Source organism: Brassica napus, chromosome A4, assembly GCF_020379485.1.
Source record: "Brassica napus cultivar Da-Ae chromosome A4, Da-Ae, whole genome shotgun sequence".
NCBI lineage: Eukaryota > Viridiplantae > Streptophyta > Magnoliopsida > Brassicales > Brassicaceae > Brassica > Brassica napus.
Genome location: NC_063437.1, coordinates 20680051 through 20696618, shown reverse-complemented (window position 1 = coordinate 20696618; position 16568 = coordinate 20680051). Strand labels below are relative to the sequence as shown.

Here is a 16568-nt window from a genome sequence, read left to right as displayed (position 1 = left end):
GACGCATGCTGAAGATGATATATCATCAATCAAGTCACCGGAACTATGGCCTTCTACAATGGTTATTATCTAAGATAATATATGTGACAATTCACCAGTCGAATTAGCCTTATAAATTATGGCCAGTCATCGTAAAGGTAGTTGTATAAAATTCATCTAGGTTTTATAACAATGGTTTCGACGTAATGGGCCTATGCGTGAAGCTCATTAATCTAAGCTTAAGTATACGAAAGGGCCCAATATCTTCGGGGAAAACAAAAGATGAAGAAAATGCAACCACGTTAGTAGGCAGTGTGAAACCTTTGAGGCAATAGCGGCTGCCTGCGTGGAAGCATAGAATAGACGGTTACTCTCTTCCAGACATGAATATACCAACGGCTAACGTTTCTTACGTTATAACTTGCAGTCTTTCTAGTTTTGATTGTTGTTTATTTTTTTTCTCTGTTCGAATATGAACATACTCTTTATAGAAACCTGATACTGATAGATCCCATTCAGTGTTTGTCTCTTTTCCATGTCGAAGAAATTAAAAAAAGTCATGGAGTTGAAAATTTGGATATTATGTTTCTTTGACTCTCTTCCTCCTTTGAAAAGTTATTAGTTATTTTGATTTTTTTTGAAACTTATTTATTTATTTTGATATTTACCCAAGATGATCAATGTATTCGTACTAAGATTGTTGCAGGCACCTTCTATTATTTGTATCTTTTATTGAAAATTTATGATAAGATTCAACAGTCAAATGCTAGACTTTGAATGTTATATTCAAATGGTAGCAAAGCTAAGTTATTGTCTGTCCTTTAAGTCATTAACTTTGATAATTTATTTCTCCTTGCTGTGGTTTTAACCTTCATCTGGGGCGGATCGCAACCAACCCTTATAAATTTTTTTTATGTATTATACATAGTAGCTAATCACAAATAATTAATATCATTTTTTTTTTGATAAGTAATAATTAATATCATGCAGACGTCATATTTACTTCACGCATGTTTAAAACTGATAACTAAGTTTTGTGAAAAACCAAAAAATTAAGATTGTTCTCATATTTGTTGTCGATAGAAATGTTATCAAGTTGAACTGGTTTTTAATGTTTTTGTCGATAATTTTCACTAGCTTATTTGGTGGGGAAGCAACTCTTTCGTATCTAGGACTTTTCTTCTCTCTTCATATAGTATGAACTGTGGATTGAATTCAACATATCAAGTCAGAAATTAAGAAGAATGGTCCATGTGTTTTAGCAAAAAAAAGAAGAATGGTCCATGTGTGGATATGTGAGTAGATAGGTGATTAATGATCAGTTTGTCGTATTTCTTCCCTGCAAGAAAACTCTTGTGGGTTTGTCCACCATACATACTAATTATTGAATATTTGAATTATAACAAAAAACTAGTACATCAAACTTCCTTTAACTATCTAGCAAACACTTTGGAATGCAGAATTTGATGATAGGAGAATTGTTATTATTTAATACATTTGGTTACCGACGACGTTTGTGTTTGGCTCCCCGGCTATCAAAATGGTTGAGTCTACATATGAAGCATATTTAAAAGTTATATGTTGGTTCGTATGAGTGCGTATCTTATTTTTAAATGTATTTACATCTTTTCGACAGTTTGGAAATCTAGAATATGGTCATACCACGTGAATCACCTATACGTATACATATTGAACTTACGGTTTTATTGATAACGTAATATAATCACTGTGTATATATACGTAACAACTATGGATAACGACATGTTTGAATTTCGATAATATTACATCATTACTATATAATTTTCTTTTTGTCAGCAATATTACATCATATATAATTAGTTTGTTTAATCGTATCATATATATAGTTGCAATCAACAATCTAATTATTTTCCATTTTCCCTGGACTTTTCTGCATACCAACAAAGACGACATCGACATTTAGATTATAAACTGCCCACTCCACATAACACCTATGTTCGTTTCGTTACTAAATTAATATACAAAACCATCTAAAATATTCTATATTTTTGAGAGATATTATTTTTTGGTCAAATGAAAGAATATTACTTAATACAACCTTTTGAATACATGTTTACAACTAACACAATACTATTATTTGATACAACAAGAAGAAAACTTTAACTAGTTTTAGAAAGAATACATACAAATATTTTAACACTAAACTAGATTTGGACCCGCACAACCGTGCGGGTATTAATTTTCATGTTTATATATATATTACATAATTAGAATATATTTTTAAAGTTACTTATATATTTAAATGTTTATATATAACTATCTTAAATATAACAATTTGATAGTTTTCATGCTGTAACTTAATTGATTATTTCAAATCATCACATATATTTGGTATTTTTTATTTTATATATTTTAAAATTATTTTTTATTCAATTATTATGATCCTGATCCGTAATTCAAAGCGCTAGATTTCCTTTATCAGTATTTATTATGTTTATTCATTTAAGATAATAACTATATATATATAAAAGTTTAAGATAAGTTAATTTTACACGTGAATTATCTAATTTACTAATGTTAACTCGTTCTACCAACATATTATATTTCTAGCATAAATTTTTAATGTTTGTCAAAATAAAATATATTAATTTATCAATTTAAAATAATTTTATCATATTTAGTTAAATACAATTTTTTATTTTAAAATGATAGAACTATAAAATAGTAAAATTTGATATAATGTTTTTCATTTTATAAAAGATAACTGATTATTTGTATAATAACATTAATATATAATAAAATATATATATTAATGTATAATAACATTAATTTTATTACTAATTACAAAATTAGAGAAACTATTTATATACATTTTTGATAATTAAGATATTGTTATAACGTTTTTCAACACATTTGTTAAGAAAATTAAATATTTATATTTATATTTTAAATTAAAAGATATCAAATTATATTATGTTTTCAGCAGTTAAAAGATTATATATTAGCATTAAGGAAATACATTTACTACAAATTTTAAATGATGATTCAAATAAAAATATCACACATGAATCAAGGTGAGTTTGTTAACCAATCCGGGTTTTTAGGAGTCAATGTTATATTAGGAATGATATTATTAATTCATATTATTAGTAATAAATGAATGATAACTGATTTTTAGGGAGGGTCAATTTTGTTAAAAAATCATACATGAATCAAAGTTGTGACTTATGTTTTAATATATAAGATTAGTATATATTATAATATATATGTGTCTATCAATATTTAAAACATAATAAGCTTACTGTATATTTTTTTTTCATTGAATAGATTGTTTCATACTTTCACATGTATTTGTATCTTCTTCTATATATATATTTTCGGATTATTATTTCATTATTAAAATCATAACTATATATATAAAGATTAGTAAAATATTTTTTTATTGTCATATTCAAAGATATTGTAATATTTCACAAATTTAGAAAGTTTTTAAGAAATTAAAATTTTCGTTTCAAAGATTTATATTATCGAGTAAATAATTAAGCATTTAATTTTTGTTTAGTTTTTAAAATAAACTATATAGTTTAAAATTTGTTTTCATTGGTTTAAGGTATTAAAGATTAATCATTGTTATATAATATGATTTTTGTTATTTAACAAAAAAAATCTTTTTAATTTTAAAAGTTGACTTCAAAAAATATTTAAATATTCAGCATATAGAGGTATAGTATTACAACATTAAATTATATTTATTTTATTTATACTATATATAAATCCAATGGATCATCTATTGTTTAAATTTAATTATTGATAGCCCAATAAAAATTTCTTGTAGGCCCAAAATTTAAATGATAAAATTAGATATTAAATGTAACATGACTTTCTAGGAATAGGTTCATTAAATCCATTTTTTAAAAAATCACACATGAATCAAGGTTGTGACTTCTCTTTTAATATATAAGATAAAATAGTTCTATGCTTTGTGGTTTATGTTTCTCTGGCTATAAATATACATTTGTTAAGAATCATAATATGTATCATTCAAAATAAGCGCATATTCAAATTTTAGCAAAATAAAAATAAAAAATAAGAGCACATTGTTTTTAAATCACAAAGACCATAAGATACAAATATTGATTAATAAACAGATATTAATGTAAAAATTTATCGAATAAATAACTTTTAAATAATCATCATGACTATAGCCGTAAGAGCTACTGTTATATACGTTTTTTTTAACTGAGCTTAATATTTGGCTGAATTTATAATCGTAATATTTAATTACTGTCCGCTTTCATTAAGGTGTGTGTATAATAATAGTCAAAGTCATTCGTAATTGACCAAGCACCAGTTGAACGCCACAAAATAATCATTAAAATGATAACCCTTTACCTATATATATATATATGTATGGAAAACCTTTATTCATAGAGACATGATTGGTGATATAAAGAGATCGATGTAGTGAAGATGAGTGGTGAAGGTAAGGATCACGAAGAAGAAGATGAAGCAAAACTTCCTGGATTCAGGTTTCATCCCACTGACGAAGAGCTTTTAGGGTATTATCTTCGAAGAAAAGTAGAGAACAAACCCATCAAACTCGAACTTATCAAACAGATCGATATCTATAAGTTCGATCCTTGGGATCTTCCAAGTAAGTTTCTATATTGGATCACCCTCGTTTTCTCATTTCTTTCTCAAATCATAGGACACTAGTAACTACTAACTAGTGGTATCTTATATGTCAGAAAGGATCAAAACGATACAAGAAAACAATTAATATACCTAATATATACATAATTAGGTAAAATAACAAATAGATCTTTTATGCAGACATACATAATTTATACTGTATTTTTCATGAAGGTGACATATTAATCTGAAGATTTATTGTGGATTTTATTAGGAGTAAGCAGCGTTGGGGAAAACGAGTGGTACTTCTTCTGCATGAGAGGCAGGAAATACAAGAATAGCGTTAGACCAAACCGAGTCACCGGTTCAGGTTTCTGGAAAGCCACCGGTATTGATAAACCGGTTTACTCAAATCTTGATTGCATTGGCCTAAAGAAGTCTCTAGTTTACTATCTTGGTTCAGCCGGTAAGGGCTCTAAAACCAATTGGATGATGCATGAATTTCGCCTCCCATCTACCGCAAAATCCGAGTCGCCAACTCAACAAGCAGTAAGTTTAATCCGGTTTATGTAACCAAGAAGAGTATGCATCATGCTACACCATCTTGTCCATTTTTTAGTGAGATACTTTTCCTATAATCGTGGTGTTAAATACTTTAAAAAGTCAGTCACAAATGCACATTTCCATACGATGTATTGATCACATATTCTTTTTCCTGAAAATGGGGCCAACTTTTATTAAAATTTAAAACTAGACTCTAGAAAGTTTTATATTTAAAAATACAATCATGAGAACAAATATCAAATTATTTAAAAATACATGAAAATGTCGACAATAGACTAATTATTGTTTCCTTTAATACCGTTTGATGGAATATACTTTGTGCTAAACTTTGGTATAATAATGTGTCTATCAATCAAAATCATAATAATCCATTAGTTTAATGTACTTTTCTTTGATTTTTTTTATAAAATTAAAAACCATAATATAAACGCATCATGCAATCATAAATTGCTTTCAGATATTACAGTTGAAAACCTTTTTTTTGATGGGTCCGTGACCCGTCTTGTTTCCACAGGAGGTGTGGACACTATGCAGAATCTTCAAACGAGTCACACATCATCGAAACCCAACCATCCTACAACCAAACCGTAGACCGGTTATCACCTTAACTGATTCATGTTCGAAGACGAGCAGCTTAGATTCCGATCACACTAGCCATCACGTCGTAGAATCCTTGTCCCACAAGCTACATGAGCCGCAGCGTCAGCCACAGACGCATAATCCTTATTGGAACCAACTTACTACGGTTGGTTTCAATCAACCGACATATACTTGCCATGATAACAACTTGGTTAATCTCTGGAACATCAACGGTGAAGATTTCATCGGAAACGCAGCAAGTTGGGATGAACTTAGATCAGTTATAGATGGAAATACTAATCACTTGTAATAACTTTTCTATCTCCTAGTGTGGGAGATGTGTTTCATGTTGATTTTGTTCTCATTCAGAACCAACTCGGATCCTGTTTTTTTTTCTTCATGTTCGATACTACTGATATTATATACATATCAATAGCCATGTTGTTCAATAAAATACATATTATATATATATATATATTATAAATTAGTCTGAATCAATGAGAAGACAGCCTATAGAAGAAGAAATGTGTTCTAACAGCAAAGAAAAACACAAATATAATCAGTTTCTGTGTTCATTTGAATTCACAAAACAGTTGGATGAAACAATCTAACAATACGCAAAACTAATAAAAATTGTAGTAAAACTACTCGATTGCAGAATGATAAGCAATGGCAAGCCAAAAGCACCATCGAGGCTCACCAAATCTGTAACATAGACTGGGAAGTACATGAAGAAATATAATCACCAGGTAAAACTCATGAACTTCACTTATTATGTTTTGAATGTTGGCTCATTGTCTTGTCACTTACTTTTAGACTAATTTGGTTTACTATGCATTTGGAAAGAGTACACAAGCTAACACATGAAGATCCTATTGTCTTTCATTCCCTATGTTCTTCCTATTCAAATAACAAGTAACACATATATAGAACCAAGACTTGAAAGAAAGGATTATGTTCATTGTTTGTATACATACTTAAGGAAAGAGTTGAACATAGCCAGTTAATATAGCAATCGCGAGGATCAACAAAGGTGGAAGGATAACAAAGGCGCCGATAGTAGCAAAGAAAACAGAGTCATTCCTCTGAGAGACCTCGTTAAGGTAGCTTTGCCTCTTGATGTTCCTTTTCTGAGAAGTGGTTAAGAACTTAGGACTCACTTTCTTCAAGTTCTTCCCCAAGGGGATGGTGAAATCATCATCCCTGTCACCAACAAGCCCAGCCAATTGTTCACGAACAGTGGAACCCCTGAAGCTACCACCACCATCACTCAAGTAACCTGGTGAATTCATATAAAACCCTAACTGAGTCCACAATTTGTTAATTAAGAGTAAATGGTAACTATACTCAGTATCCAGCTTATTTTTCAATACCAAATTAATATCTAAACATTTAAAAAATCGAAATTCTGACACTGTTTAACTAACAACTTTTTAACGAATCCTAGCTAAATTTGTTAGTTTTACTGTATATCGATTTATTGTATTAATTCAATAACTCAAGCCCCCCAAGAATAAAAGTATCATGTTTAATACTACCAAACATATGTTTCGATATTCAATTAATATTTAAACATTTAAAAAAAAACACCCAACTAAACTAACTATGTTTTAACCAGTTTTGTAGTGTAAATTCTCGATTTATTTTATTAATTCAATAACTCAATCCCCCAAAAATAAAATCATGTTTAAGACCAAACATATGTTTCGATATTCAACTAATATCTAAACATTTAAAAACCCGCCCAGCTAACTATGTTTTGTAGTGAAAATTCTCTATTAATTTATTTTTATTAATTCAAGAACTAAGCCTCAAGAATAAGTAGCAGGCGTGTACCGTCGCTTGTGGAAGTAAGCTGTTCGAGAAGATCTAACTGTGTGCGTACTGATGATGATGAAGAACCTTCAGTGAAACGAATCCAAGGGTTATCAGAAGAACTCAATTTTGACATAACGAATCAAGGATCAAACAGTAGAGAAGGAATTGTTTACCGGAGGAAGAAGGATCGTTGTCGTTTTCGGTGACACCGCTTTGGCTACGGTCAGAACGGAGGCGAGGAGGAGAGAGCTGGAGAAGGAGGTGTCTCTGTTTTGATCGAGATGATGATGAAGAAGAAGAAGGGTTCGAGATTGAGTGAAGAGAAGCGGGGAAGAGATGCAAGGCCATCATCTGAGAAAGGCTCTCACACTTTCGGCTTCTTCTGAGATTCCAAGTTCCACATTTTTTTTTTCTCATTTTGTTTGAGAGGTCAAGAAAATTTTGAAATATTACTTTTGGAAAACTTAGGGAAATGACTCCGTCGGGCATCGAACCCGGGTTTCATAGACTAGCCCATTATTTTGTGTGTGTTTTTTTTTTATGTTTCAGAATTCTATTATGGTAAAATACACGTCAATAACACCATAAACTGTATGCAGATTTTTAATAAAAAATAAATAAAAGTAAACATTATTTCAATTTCTATATCTTTTTTTTCACCTTGAATAAACCTCTGAATTTAATTAATTATGAAAACTTGGGATGATATTACTTAGTGAGGATGAAGAGAAAGAGCATAACCAGAAAAGCATAGAGATTGTTGAAACCAAAGACGACACTCTTTCTACTAGTGGCACAGAGACTCACGTTACAAAAACTGAGAAGACCTGTGAATAAGAAGAAAGAGATGGGACGCAAAACTCTATTACACAAGGCTCTGAAGAAGAAGCTTTTTGAAATGCTCTGTTTCTCCTTAGCTTATTGATTGAATGATCACATACGTTTGATGTTTGTGGACAGATGGCAAAGAGCCTGTCGAGTCTTTAGTGATGCAATCTTTGGATTCGTTTTGTTGTTTTGATGAAAAGTATTTGTCATGTTTGAACGAATCAGTCAAAAGACATGTGTTGAAGATTTTTGTGAAGGGAGCCTAAGAGAGCTTATACAACACACTGCAAGTTAATCTTGATGAGCAACAAAGTCATGACAAAAGAGCAGAGACCTAATACATAATGTCCTGATTATAAAGGGGGCAAAATGAAAACAAACATTGAAGAAGAGACTTGTAGAAAGTGAGAGATGTCAGTCAATATGGCAGGCGGGGTACCGGATCCATCCACTGTGGGAGCACATATGGTGATCAAAGTCTAAATTATCCTTCTTCCTTGTCAACTGCCACCATTCTCCATCAGAGTTCTCACACTTGAGGTTCAGCTTCAGAACTTTCGATTTTCGACCCGATATTTCAACATAGATAACGTTTCCTTCTCCTGAAGTAGTCAAAGTTCTCCTAACGACGGGGCTGCTGCTATCCAGGACAGGGAGAGGTATAATCCGACACTCTTCTTCTTCTTCACCGTAAAAATCATGAGCTACAAGGACTACAGGAGGAGTCTCATCATCGTCCAGTCTAATCTCCCACACATAAAGCACCCCGTTGAGGTTCAAGTAATTGCATAAACCCGAGCGCTGGAGAGAAGAGGAGGAGCAAAGTTGCTTGAAAGTCCATGTCCCCCTGTCTCAGAAGAATACACACACATTCTCCCTTCATAGGTTCTTCTACCTCTACGAGGAATAGACTCAATCCTAACCATTTTGAAGCTTGAAACGACACCGTTAACAACACACGTAACCAATATCAAAGGTTTCTATATATATTATGGTTCTTTCACTTTTGTTTCTTCTTGGCTAATATCAAAGGTATTAACATTCTTTATTTGATTTCAAACACCAATAAGAGAACCAAACCTTTATTTGATTTTCATTCCATGAGAACGTAACCATTGGGATCATGGACTAACATTCTACTACTAGTACTACTAGCCGTGCGTTCTATATTCTGAGGAACTTTCTGAAAGACCTGCGCATGAGACTCAGCTTCTCGTTGAAACTTCTTCACCATTTCGTCAAGCTCTTGTTTTCTAATCTCCACATTCTCTTCTGCCTCTGGCTCCTTGAGTCCAAGGTAGAGTAAAGCTCCGACCACTAGAACAAAACCTGAGAAGAAAAGAATGGCTGAGAAAAGCGCAAAGGCTTGTGGAGAATCTGCAGCTCCTGGTATGCCGTCTACGTTTATCCCAAACAGACCGGTCACTATTGTCAGCAAAAGACCAACTCCTCCAAAGATTCCTAGGTTGTGTGTAACCGTCAGGCTTCGATCCTAATCAAGTAAATAGAATATTAAGTTAACTAATCAAGAAGACTTGGAGAGTTATGTACTTAAGGTTGTGTGTCTACCTGTAACCATGCTCGAACAGTGTTTTGCATGACGTCTTGGATAGTGAACAAGCGGCCACGGACTGCTTCTTGCTCATTGATCATATCGCGTGTGCTCTTTCTTATTCCTTCAAGCAAGTCTTTTGCTGTGTTGCCTTTTAGTTGCTGAAGCAGCTCGAACACAATCTCTTCTCTAGCATGAAGTGACCATTTCACCCGTATAACCTGAGACAAAGTTGAGAAACATAAAGAGTACTATCAACACTTATATGGAAGTAAACATAAACCAGATGATCAAACAAGAAAGAGAGCATTTACCTGGTTGGAAAGCCTTCTGATTTCTTGATTCAAGATTATAGTAAAAAGATTAAGATCCTCGTACATTCTCCTGTTGTCAAGAAAAAACCAAAAGTTACAATGCTTCATCAGTGTTAAGGAGTTGTTAAGCAATTAAGATAAGAGTAGGTTAAGTTGAAGTACTTGTTCATAAACATCAACTCAACTTCGTCTGCTGCACCAAATATATACTTCCTAAATAGCCTACATCAAAGAGATTATGAACCACCCAATGGTGAAGAATACTTTAGATCCAGGGAAGACAGTTACCTATCATCCCAGCGAGCAAGGCGGCATGCAAGATGTGCTATAAGTTCATGTACGGTTCTTGGAATGCAGGCTCCACCAGCAATTAGCATTTCCTGGTTAAGACAGTACAATGCATCAGAGCTTAAGACCAACAAAGATAGACCAAGACGACTGATTCAGATGAGAAGAACGAACCTGCACTTCTGTAATACCTAACACACTAATGTTCGAAGCAAACCCCTTAACATGTAACGCAGTCACTACAAAATTCTGTGACTGCCATGACCTCAAGACAATGGGAATGTCATCTTCTTCTATAAAAGGATCACCAGCTGATTGCCCCAACAGCTCAAACAACAGCCCACCAGCAACTCTTACAGGAACCTATTAAAAACTTAATCTACTTTTCAGCTACAATCCACATTACAAAGCAACATATTCAGATGTTTTGTACCTCGTAGAAGATATGTTTCATCCGTTCACTGATCAACTTGCTCTCGTCCCTTAGAGCCACGCTAACAGCCGGATGCAACCACTGCGCGTAACGCAGCCACAAAGAAACACCTTGATGGCTAGCATCCACGTGGCACCACCACGTGGGACCCGCGAGTGGTCGGTCCCAGTAAGGAGCAGCCAGCTCAGCAACCGTTGTATCAGCATCCTCATGATCTACATCAACGTTCTGCACTGACCACTCACCATCAACCTTCACTGTCTGAACAAGCTCAGAGAGCCTGTCCCAACCAATTGGTCGCCAGTAACTCCTCGAGTGCTCTTCTTCTTCTCCTTTACATTCTTGTTTCTTGCTATCACAATAACAACAACAACACTATTCACAGTTAGTTAAAGAGTTTAAGCAAAAAAAGACTGATAAAGTTAGTAACTTTTGATACGTTAAGGTATAAAGAGCATCTCCTCGGTGAAGAGCGCTTCTCGTGTCGAACTTGGTTGTCTTGCGACGACCTTGATGAAACTCGAAGGCGCATATAAGACCATCCGTCCAGAGGGTATGGTAACCGTTATGATTCGCATTCATAGCTTCAATCAAGTTTCATACTTTCTGTACTTAAAAAAGAACAGCAGAGATCTCAGGATCAGAATTGCGATATAGAGAACTGAAAGCAATACAGAGAAGGAGGAGCGAAGTTAACAAGTATACTCGAAGCAAAGGCAGCTCAATTGGCCTGAGAACTTAGCACCGATTCAAGTTGAATCAGAGAAGGAGAGAGATAGCTATGTGGTGGCAGTCGAGGTGGAGAAGACGAAGGCGAGCAGAGACCAAACAAACAAACACGTGTATACAGCAACACACGTGTGTTACCATATTTGGGCTTTATTAGACTTGGCCCAAAATTAGATTCTCTTAAATTTTCCTTTTTTGTAATTTTGACATTATTTATTAATTTATTACAAATTACAAAAATATTACAAAACACAGTTTTAAAAGAGAAGTTTCGTAGGATAACCTCTTTTAGTTTGTTTTTACAAAAATAATCCTTAATAAAAAAAAGAAAAATTCTGTATGATTATCATTTTTAAAGTATTTGTCACAAAAATAGATTTCAGTGAAGAAAATGATCAAAATAAGTTTTATTAAAATGTAAAAATGTATTTTGCCTCTGGGATTAACTAATCTAGACTTAAAGTTTAGAGTTAAGGGGTGAGTTTGGTGATATGGTTTCAAATTAAAAAAAAAATTATTAAAAATTTAAAATAAAATAAAAACTATTTTGGTCATTTTTGATTTAAAAGTTATTTTTGTGATAAAAACTTAAAAATGACTATTTGAAAAAATTGCTCATTTTAAAATTGATTAAATAAATCTATTTTTTAAACACTATTTCTTCATTAGAAGATGAAAATTACAAAGGTACACATGGATTTTGAGAAAATTTAAAAAAATATGACAATATTGTTTTAATGCATAGTTGCATCCTTCACTAACATATGATGATGTTCAAAGAGGTTTGGAGCATTTGTTGTCTCCGTTTTTCAAGAAAGTAGTTATTTCATCGATTTAGGGAGTATTGTGAAGTTTTACTAAATTAATTGATAAACAAATTATAACGATTCCCATATACCATGAAAAAAGCTTTAAATACATTAATACCAATGTAGAATGTGGTTAGAAATTTTAAAACAATACTAAAGATTATAGGCTTCAGTATATAAAGTATTTACGAAAAACTCAATATTTTCGAAGGGGTTAACACATGGATTTTGAGAAAATTTCAAAAAATATGACAATATAGTTTTAATGCATAGTTGCATCCTTCACTAACATATGATGATGTTCAAAGAGGTTTGGAGCCTTTGTTGTCTCCGTTTTTCAAGAAAGTAGTTATTTTCTCGATTTATGGAGTATTATGAAGTTTTACTAAATTAATTGATAAACAAATTATAACGATTCCCATATACCATGAAAAAAGCTTAAAATACATTAATACCAATGTAGAATCTGGTTAGAAATTTTAAAACAACACTAAAGAATATAGGCTTCAGTGTATAAAGTATTTACCAAAAACTCAATATTTTCGAAGGGGGTTAACACATCGCTTTTGAGAAAATTTCATAAAATATGACAATATTGTTATAATGCATAGTTGCATCGTGCACTAACATATGATGATGTTCAAAGAGGTTTGGAGCCTTTGTTGTCTCCGTTTTTCAAGAAAGTAGTTATATTATAGTAGTTATTTCATCGATTTAGGAAGTATTATGAAGTTTTACTAAATTAATAGATAAAAAATTATAACAATTTCCATATACCATGAAAAAGAGCGTAAAATACATTAATACATATGTAGAATATGGTTAGAAATTTTAAAACAACACTAAACATTATAGGCTTCAGTATATAAAGAATTTATCAAAAAATCAATATTTTCGAAGGGGTTAACACATGGATTTTGAGAAATTTTCAAAAAATTTGACAATATTAATTTAATACATAGTTGCATCCTACACTAACATATGATGATGTTCAAAGAGGTTTGGAGCATTTGTTGTCTCTGTTTTTCAAGATAGTAGTTATTTTATAATAGTTATTTCATCGATTTAGGAGGTATTAAGAAGTTTTACTAAATTAATTGATAAAAAATTATAACGATTCCCATATACCATGAAAAAGAGCGTAAAAGACATTAATACAGATGTAGAATGTTGTTAGAAATTTTAAAACAATACTAAAGATTATAGGCTTCAGTATATAAAGTATTTACCAAAAACTCAATATTTTCGAAGGGGTTAACACATGGATTTTGAGAAAATTTTAAAAAATATGACAATATTGTTTTAATGCATAGTTGCATCCTTCACTAACATATGATGATGTTCAAAGAGGTTTGGAGCCTTTGTTGTCTCTGTATTTCAAGAAAGTAGTTATTTTATCGATTTATGGAGTATTATGAAGTTTTACTAAATTATTTGATAAAAAATTATAATGATTCCCATATACCATGAAAAAGAGCGTAAAATACATTAATACAGATGTAGAATGTGGTTTGAAATTTTAAAACAACACTAAAGATTATAGGCTTCAGTATATAAAGTATTTACCAAAAACTCAATATTTTCGAAGGGGGTTAACACATCGCTTTTGAGAAAATTTCATAAAATATGACAATATTGTTTTAATGCATAGTTGCATCGTGCACTAACATATGATGATGTTCAAAGAGGTTTGGAGCCTTTGCTGTCTCCGGTTTTCAAGAAAGTAGTTATTTCATCGATTTTTGGAGTATTATGAAGTTTTACTAAATTAATTGAAAAACAAATTATAATGATTCCCGTATACTATGAAAAAAGCTTAAAATACATTAATACCAATGTAGAATGTGGTTAGAAATTTTAAAACAACACTAAAGATTATAGGCTTCAGAATATAAAGTATTTACCAAAAAGTCAATATTTTCGAAGGGGTTAACACATGGATTTTGAGAAAATTTCAAAAAATATGACAATATTATTTTAATGCATAGTTGCATCCTTCACTAACATATGATGATGTTCAAATAGGTTTGGAGCCTTTGTTGTCTCCGTTTTTCAAGAAAGTAGTTATTTCATCGATTTTGGGAGTATTATGAAGTTTTACTAAATTAATTGATAAACAAATTATAACGATTCTCATATACCATAAAAAAAGTTTAAAATACATTAATACCAATATAGAATGTGGTTAGAAATTTTAAAATAACACTAAAGATTATAGGCTTCAGTATATAAAGTATTTACCAAAAACTCAATATTTTCGAAGAGGTTAACACATCGATTTTGAGAAAATTTCAAAAAATATGACAATATTGTTTTAATGCATAGTTGCATCCTGCACTAACATATGATGATGTTCAAAGAGGTTTTGAGCCTTTATTGTCTCTGTTTTTCTAGAAAATAGTTATTTTATAGTAGTTATTTTATCGATTTCGGAAGCATTTTGAAGTTTTACTAAATTAATAGATAAAAAATTATAACGATTTCCATAGACCATGAAAAAGAGCGTAAAATACATTAATACAGATGTAGAATGTGGTTAGAAATTTTAAAACAACACTAAAGATTATAAGCTTCAGTATATAAAGTATTTACCAAAAACTCAATATTTTCGAAGGAGTTTACACATGGATTTTGAGAAAATTTCAAAAAATATGACAATATTGTTTTAATGCATAATTGCATCCTGCACTAACATATGATGATGTTCAAAGTGGTTTGGAGCCTTTGTTGTCTCCGTTTTTCAAGAAAGTAGTTTTTTTAGGGTATTATTTCAGGAGGGAGGGAGTATTAAATTAATTTAATAGTAATTATTAAACGATTTACAAGTATTAACGATTCCCCGATATCATGGAAAAGGGGGTAAAATGGGGTTAGCAATTTTAAAATGTGAGTAAATTTTAAACAAACTATTGATAAAACAAATTATAAAAGTATTACCCAATATACCAATATTTTCGAAGGGGTTAACACCATGGAGAATGTGGTTAGAAATTTTAAAAACAAAAGCACTAAAATTATAGGCTTTAGTATAATCAAGTATTAACCAACAAATGATATTTTCGAATAGGTTTAACACTTGGTTTGAAAATTTTTTCAAAAAAGTAGTGACCAATATTGTTTAAATAGTAAATTATGATGTTTTAGAAAAAAAAAAAAGATAAACAATTAAAAATATTCCCCGTACCAAAAAAAAAGCTTAAAGAAAAAAATACCAAATAAAAATGTGGTTAGAAATTTTAAAAAAAAAAAAAAACAAATTATAATAAAAACAAAAAAGTATAAAAAAAATTAAAAAAAAAAAAAATAATCTTCGAAAAAGGTAAAAGAACACGAAAAAAAAAAAATTGAAAATAAAGAATTTAGGAAATTAATGCATAGTTTGCATCCTTCACTAACATATGATGATGTTCAAATAGGTTTTGGAGCTTTTATTGTCTCCGTGTTTTTTCTAGAAAATAGTTATTTATCGATTTAGGGAGATTATGATACTAAATTAATTGATAAACAAATTATAATGATTCCTCATATACCATGAAAAAGTTTAAAATACATTATACCAATATATAGAATGTGGTTTAGAATTTCAAAATAACACTAAAGACTATAGGCTTCAGTATATAAAGTATTTACCAAAACTCAATATTTTCGAAGGGGTTAACACATCGATTTTGAGAAAATTTCAAAAAATTGACAACATTGTGTTTAATGCATAGTTGCATCCTGCACTAACATATGATGATGGTTCAAAGAGGTTGGGAGTCTTTTTATTGTGTCTGTTTTTTCTAGAAAATATTTATTTTTATCGATTTTTATCGAGACCGAAATAATTAATAAACAAATTATAACGATTCCATAGACCATGAAAAAGAGCGTAAAATACATTAATACATATAGAATGTGGTTAGAAATTTTTAAAAAACATTAAAGATCATAGTTTCAGTATATAAAGTATTTACCAAAAACTTAATATTTTCGAAGGGGGTATAATAATAGATGAGAAAATTTCAAAAAATTTGGAACCTTTTGTTTTAGAAATGATAGTTGCATCCTGCCCCATTAACAAT

The 16568-nt window shown here is 31.0% G+C and overlaps 3 protein-coding genes across 5 annotated transcripts; 1 reads left to right on the top strand and 2 right to left on the bottom strand.

Annotated features, from left to right (window-relative positions):
* Window positions 1-4363: 4363 nt before the first annotated feature.
* On the top strand, window positions 4364-6206 carry LOC106351708 (transcription factor JUNGBRUNNEN 1-like). Its single transcript, XM_048778741.1, has 3 exons — window positions 4364-4612; window positions 4865-5139; window positions 5669-6206. Exons 1-3 carry the CDS (start codon window positions 4429-4431, stop codon window positions 6041-6043), a joined length of 834 nt encoding a protein of 277 aa, XP_048634698.1. The 5' UTR covers window positions 4364-4428; the 3' UTR covers window positions 6044-6206.
* Window positions 6207-6642: 436 nt separating this feature from the next.
* Window positions 6643-7968, bottom strand: BNAA04G24730D. Its single transcript, XM_013821414.3, has 3 exons — window positions 7725-7968; window positions 7570-7635; window positions 6643-7012 (listed from the first exon to the last, which is right to left on the bottom strand). Exons 1-3 carry the CDS (start codon window positions 7966-7968, stop codon window positions 6711-6713), a joined length of 612 nt encoding a protein of 203 aa, XP_013676868.2. The 3' UTR covers window positions 6643-6710.
* LOC106351719 lies at window positions 6643-11824 on the bottom strand. Of its 3 annotated transcripts, none has more exons than XM_013791479.3 (11): window positions 11672-11824; window positions 11406-11572; window positions 10967-11318; window positions 10708-10896; window positions 10534-10625; window positions 10408-10467; window positions 10246-10315; window positions 9949-10152; window positions 7725-9871; window positions 7570-7635; window positions 6643-7012 (listed from the first exon to the last, which is right to left on the bottom strand). In XM_013791479.3, the coding sequence occupies exons 2-9, from the start codon at window positions 11546-11548 to the stop codon at window positions 9473-9475; spliced, it is 1509 nt and encodes a 502-aa protein (XP_013646933.1). In that variant the 5' UTR covers window positions 11549-11572; window positions 11672-11824; the 3' UTR covers window positions 6643-7012; window positions 7570-7635; window positions 7725-9472. The 3 variants fall into 3 exon arrangements, with proteins under 3 accessions (XP_013646933.1, XP_013646941.1, XP_048634697.1); XM_013791487.3 differs by having other exon boundaries at window positions 11406-11577; window positions 11672-11815; XM_048778740.1 differs by having other exon boundaries at window positions 11664-11784.
* Window positions 11825-16568: the final 4744 nt, after the last annotated feature.

Bases quoted from the DNA above. Each gene is read 5' to 3' on its own strand.
- LOC106351708 (XM_048778741.1), top strand. From the start codon at position 4,429: ATGAGTGGTGAAGGTAAGGATCACGAAGAAGAAGATGAAGCAAAACTT. The intron at 4,613-4,864 runs GTAAGTTTCTAT...GGATTTTATTAG, and splicing joins CGATCCTTGGGATCTTCCAA to GAGTAAGCAGCGTTGGGGAA. The intron at 5,140-5,668 runs GTAAGTTTAATC...TTGTTTCCACAG, and splicing joins AGTCGCCAACTCAACAAGCA to GAGGTGTGGACACTATGCAG.
- BNAA04G24730D (XM_013821414.3), bottom strand. From the start codon at position 7,968: ATGAGAAAAAAAAAATGTGGAACTTGGAATCTCAGAAGAAGCCGAAAG. The intron at 7,636-7,724 runs GTAAACAATTCC...GTTTCACTGAAG, and splicing joins CAACGATCCTTCTTCCTCCG to GTTCTTCATCATCATCAGTA. The intron at 7,013-7,569 runs GTACACGCCTGC...TGAATTCACCAG, and splicing joins GCTTACTTCCACAAGCGACG to GTTACTTGAGTGATGGTGGT.
- LOC106351719 (XM_013791479.3), bottom strand. From the start codon at position 11,548: ATGAATGCGAATCATAACGGTTACCATACCCTCTGGACGGATGGTCTT. The intron at 11,319-11,405 runs GTATCAAAAGTT...TTATTGTGATAG, and splicing joins GATGCTCTTTATACCTTAAC to CAAGAAACAAGAATGTAAAG. The intron at 9,872-9,948 runs GTAGACACACAA...TTACTTGATTAG, and splicing joins CTGTTCGAGCATGGTTACAG to GATCGAAGCCTGACGGTTAC.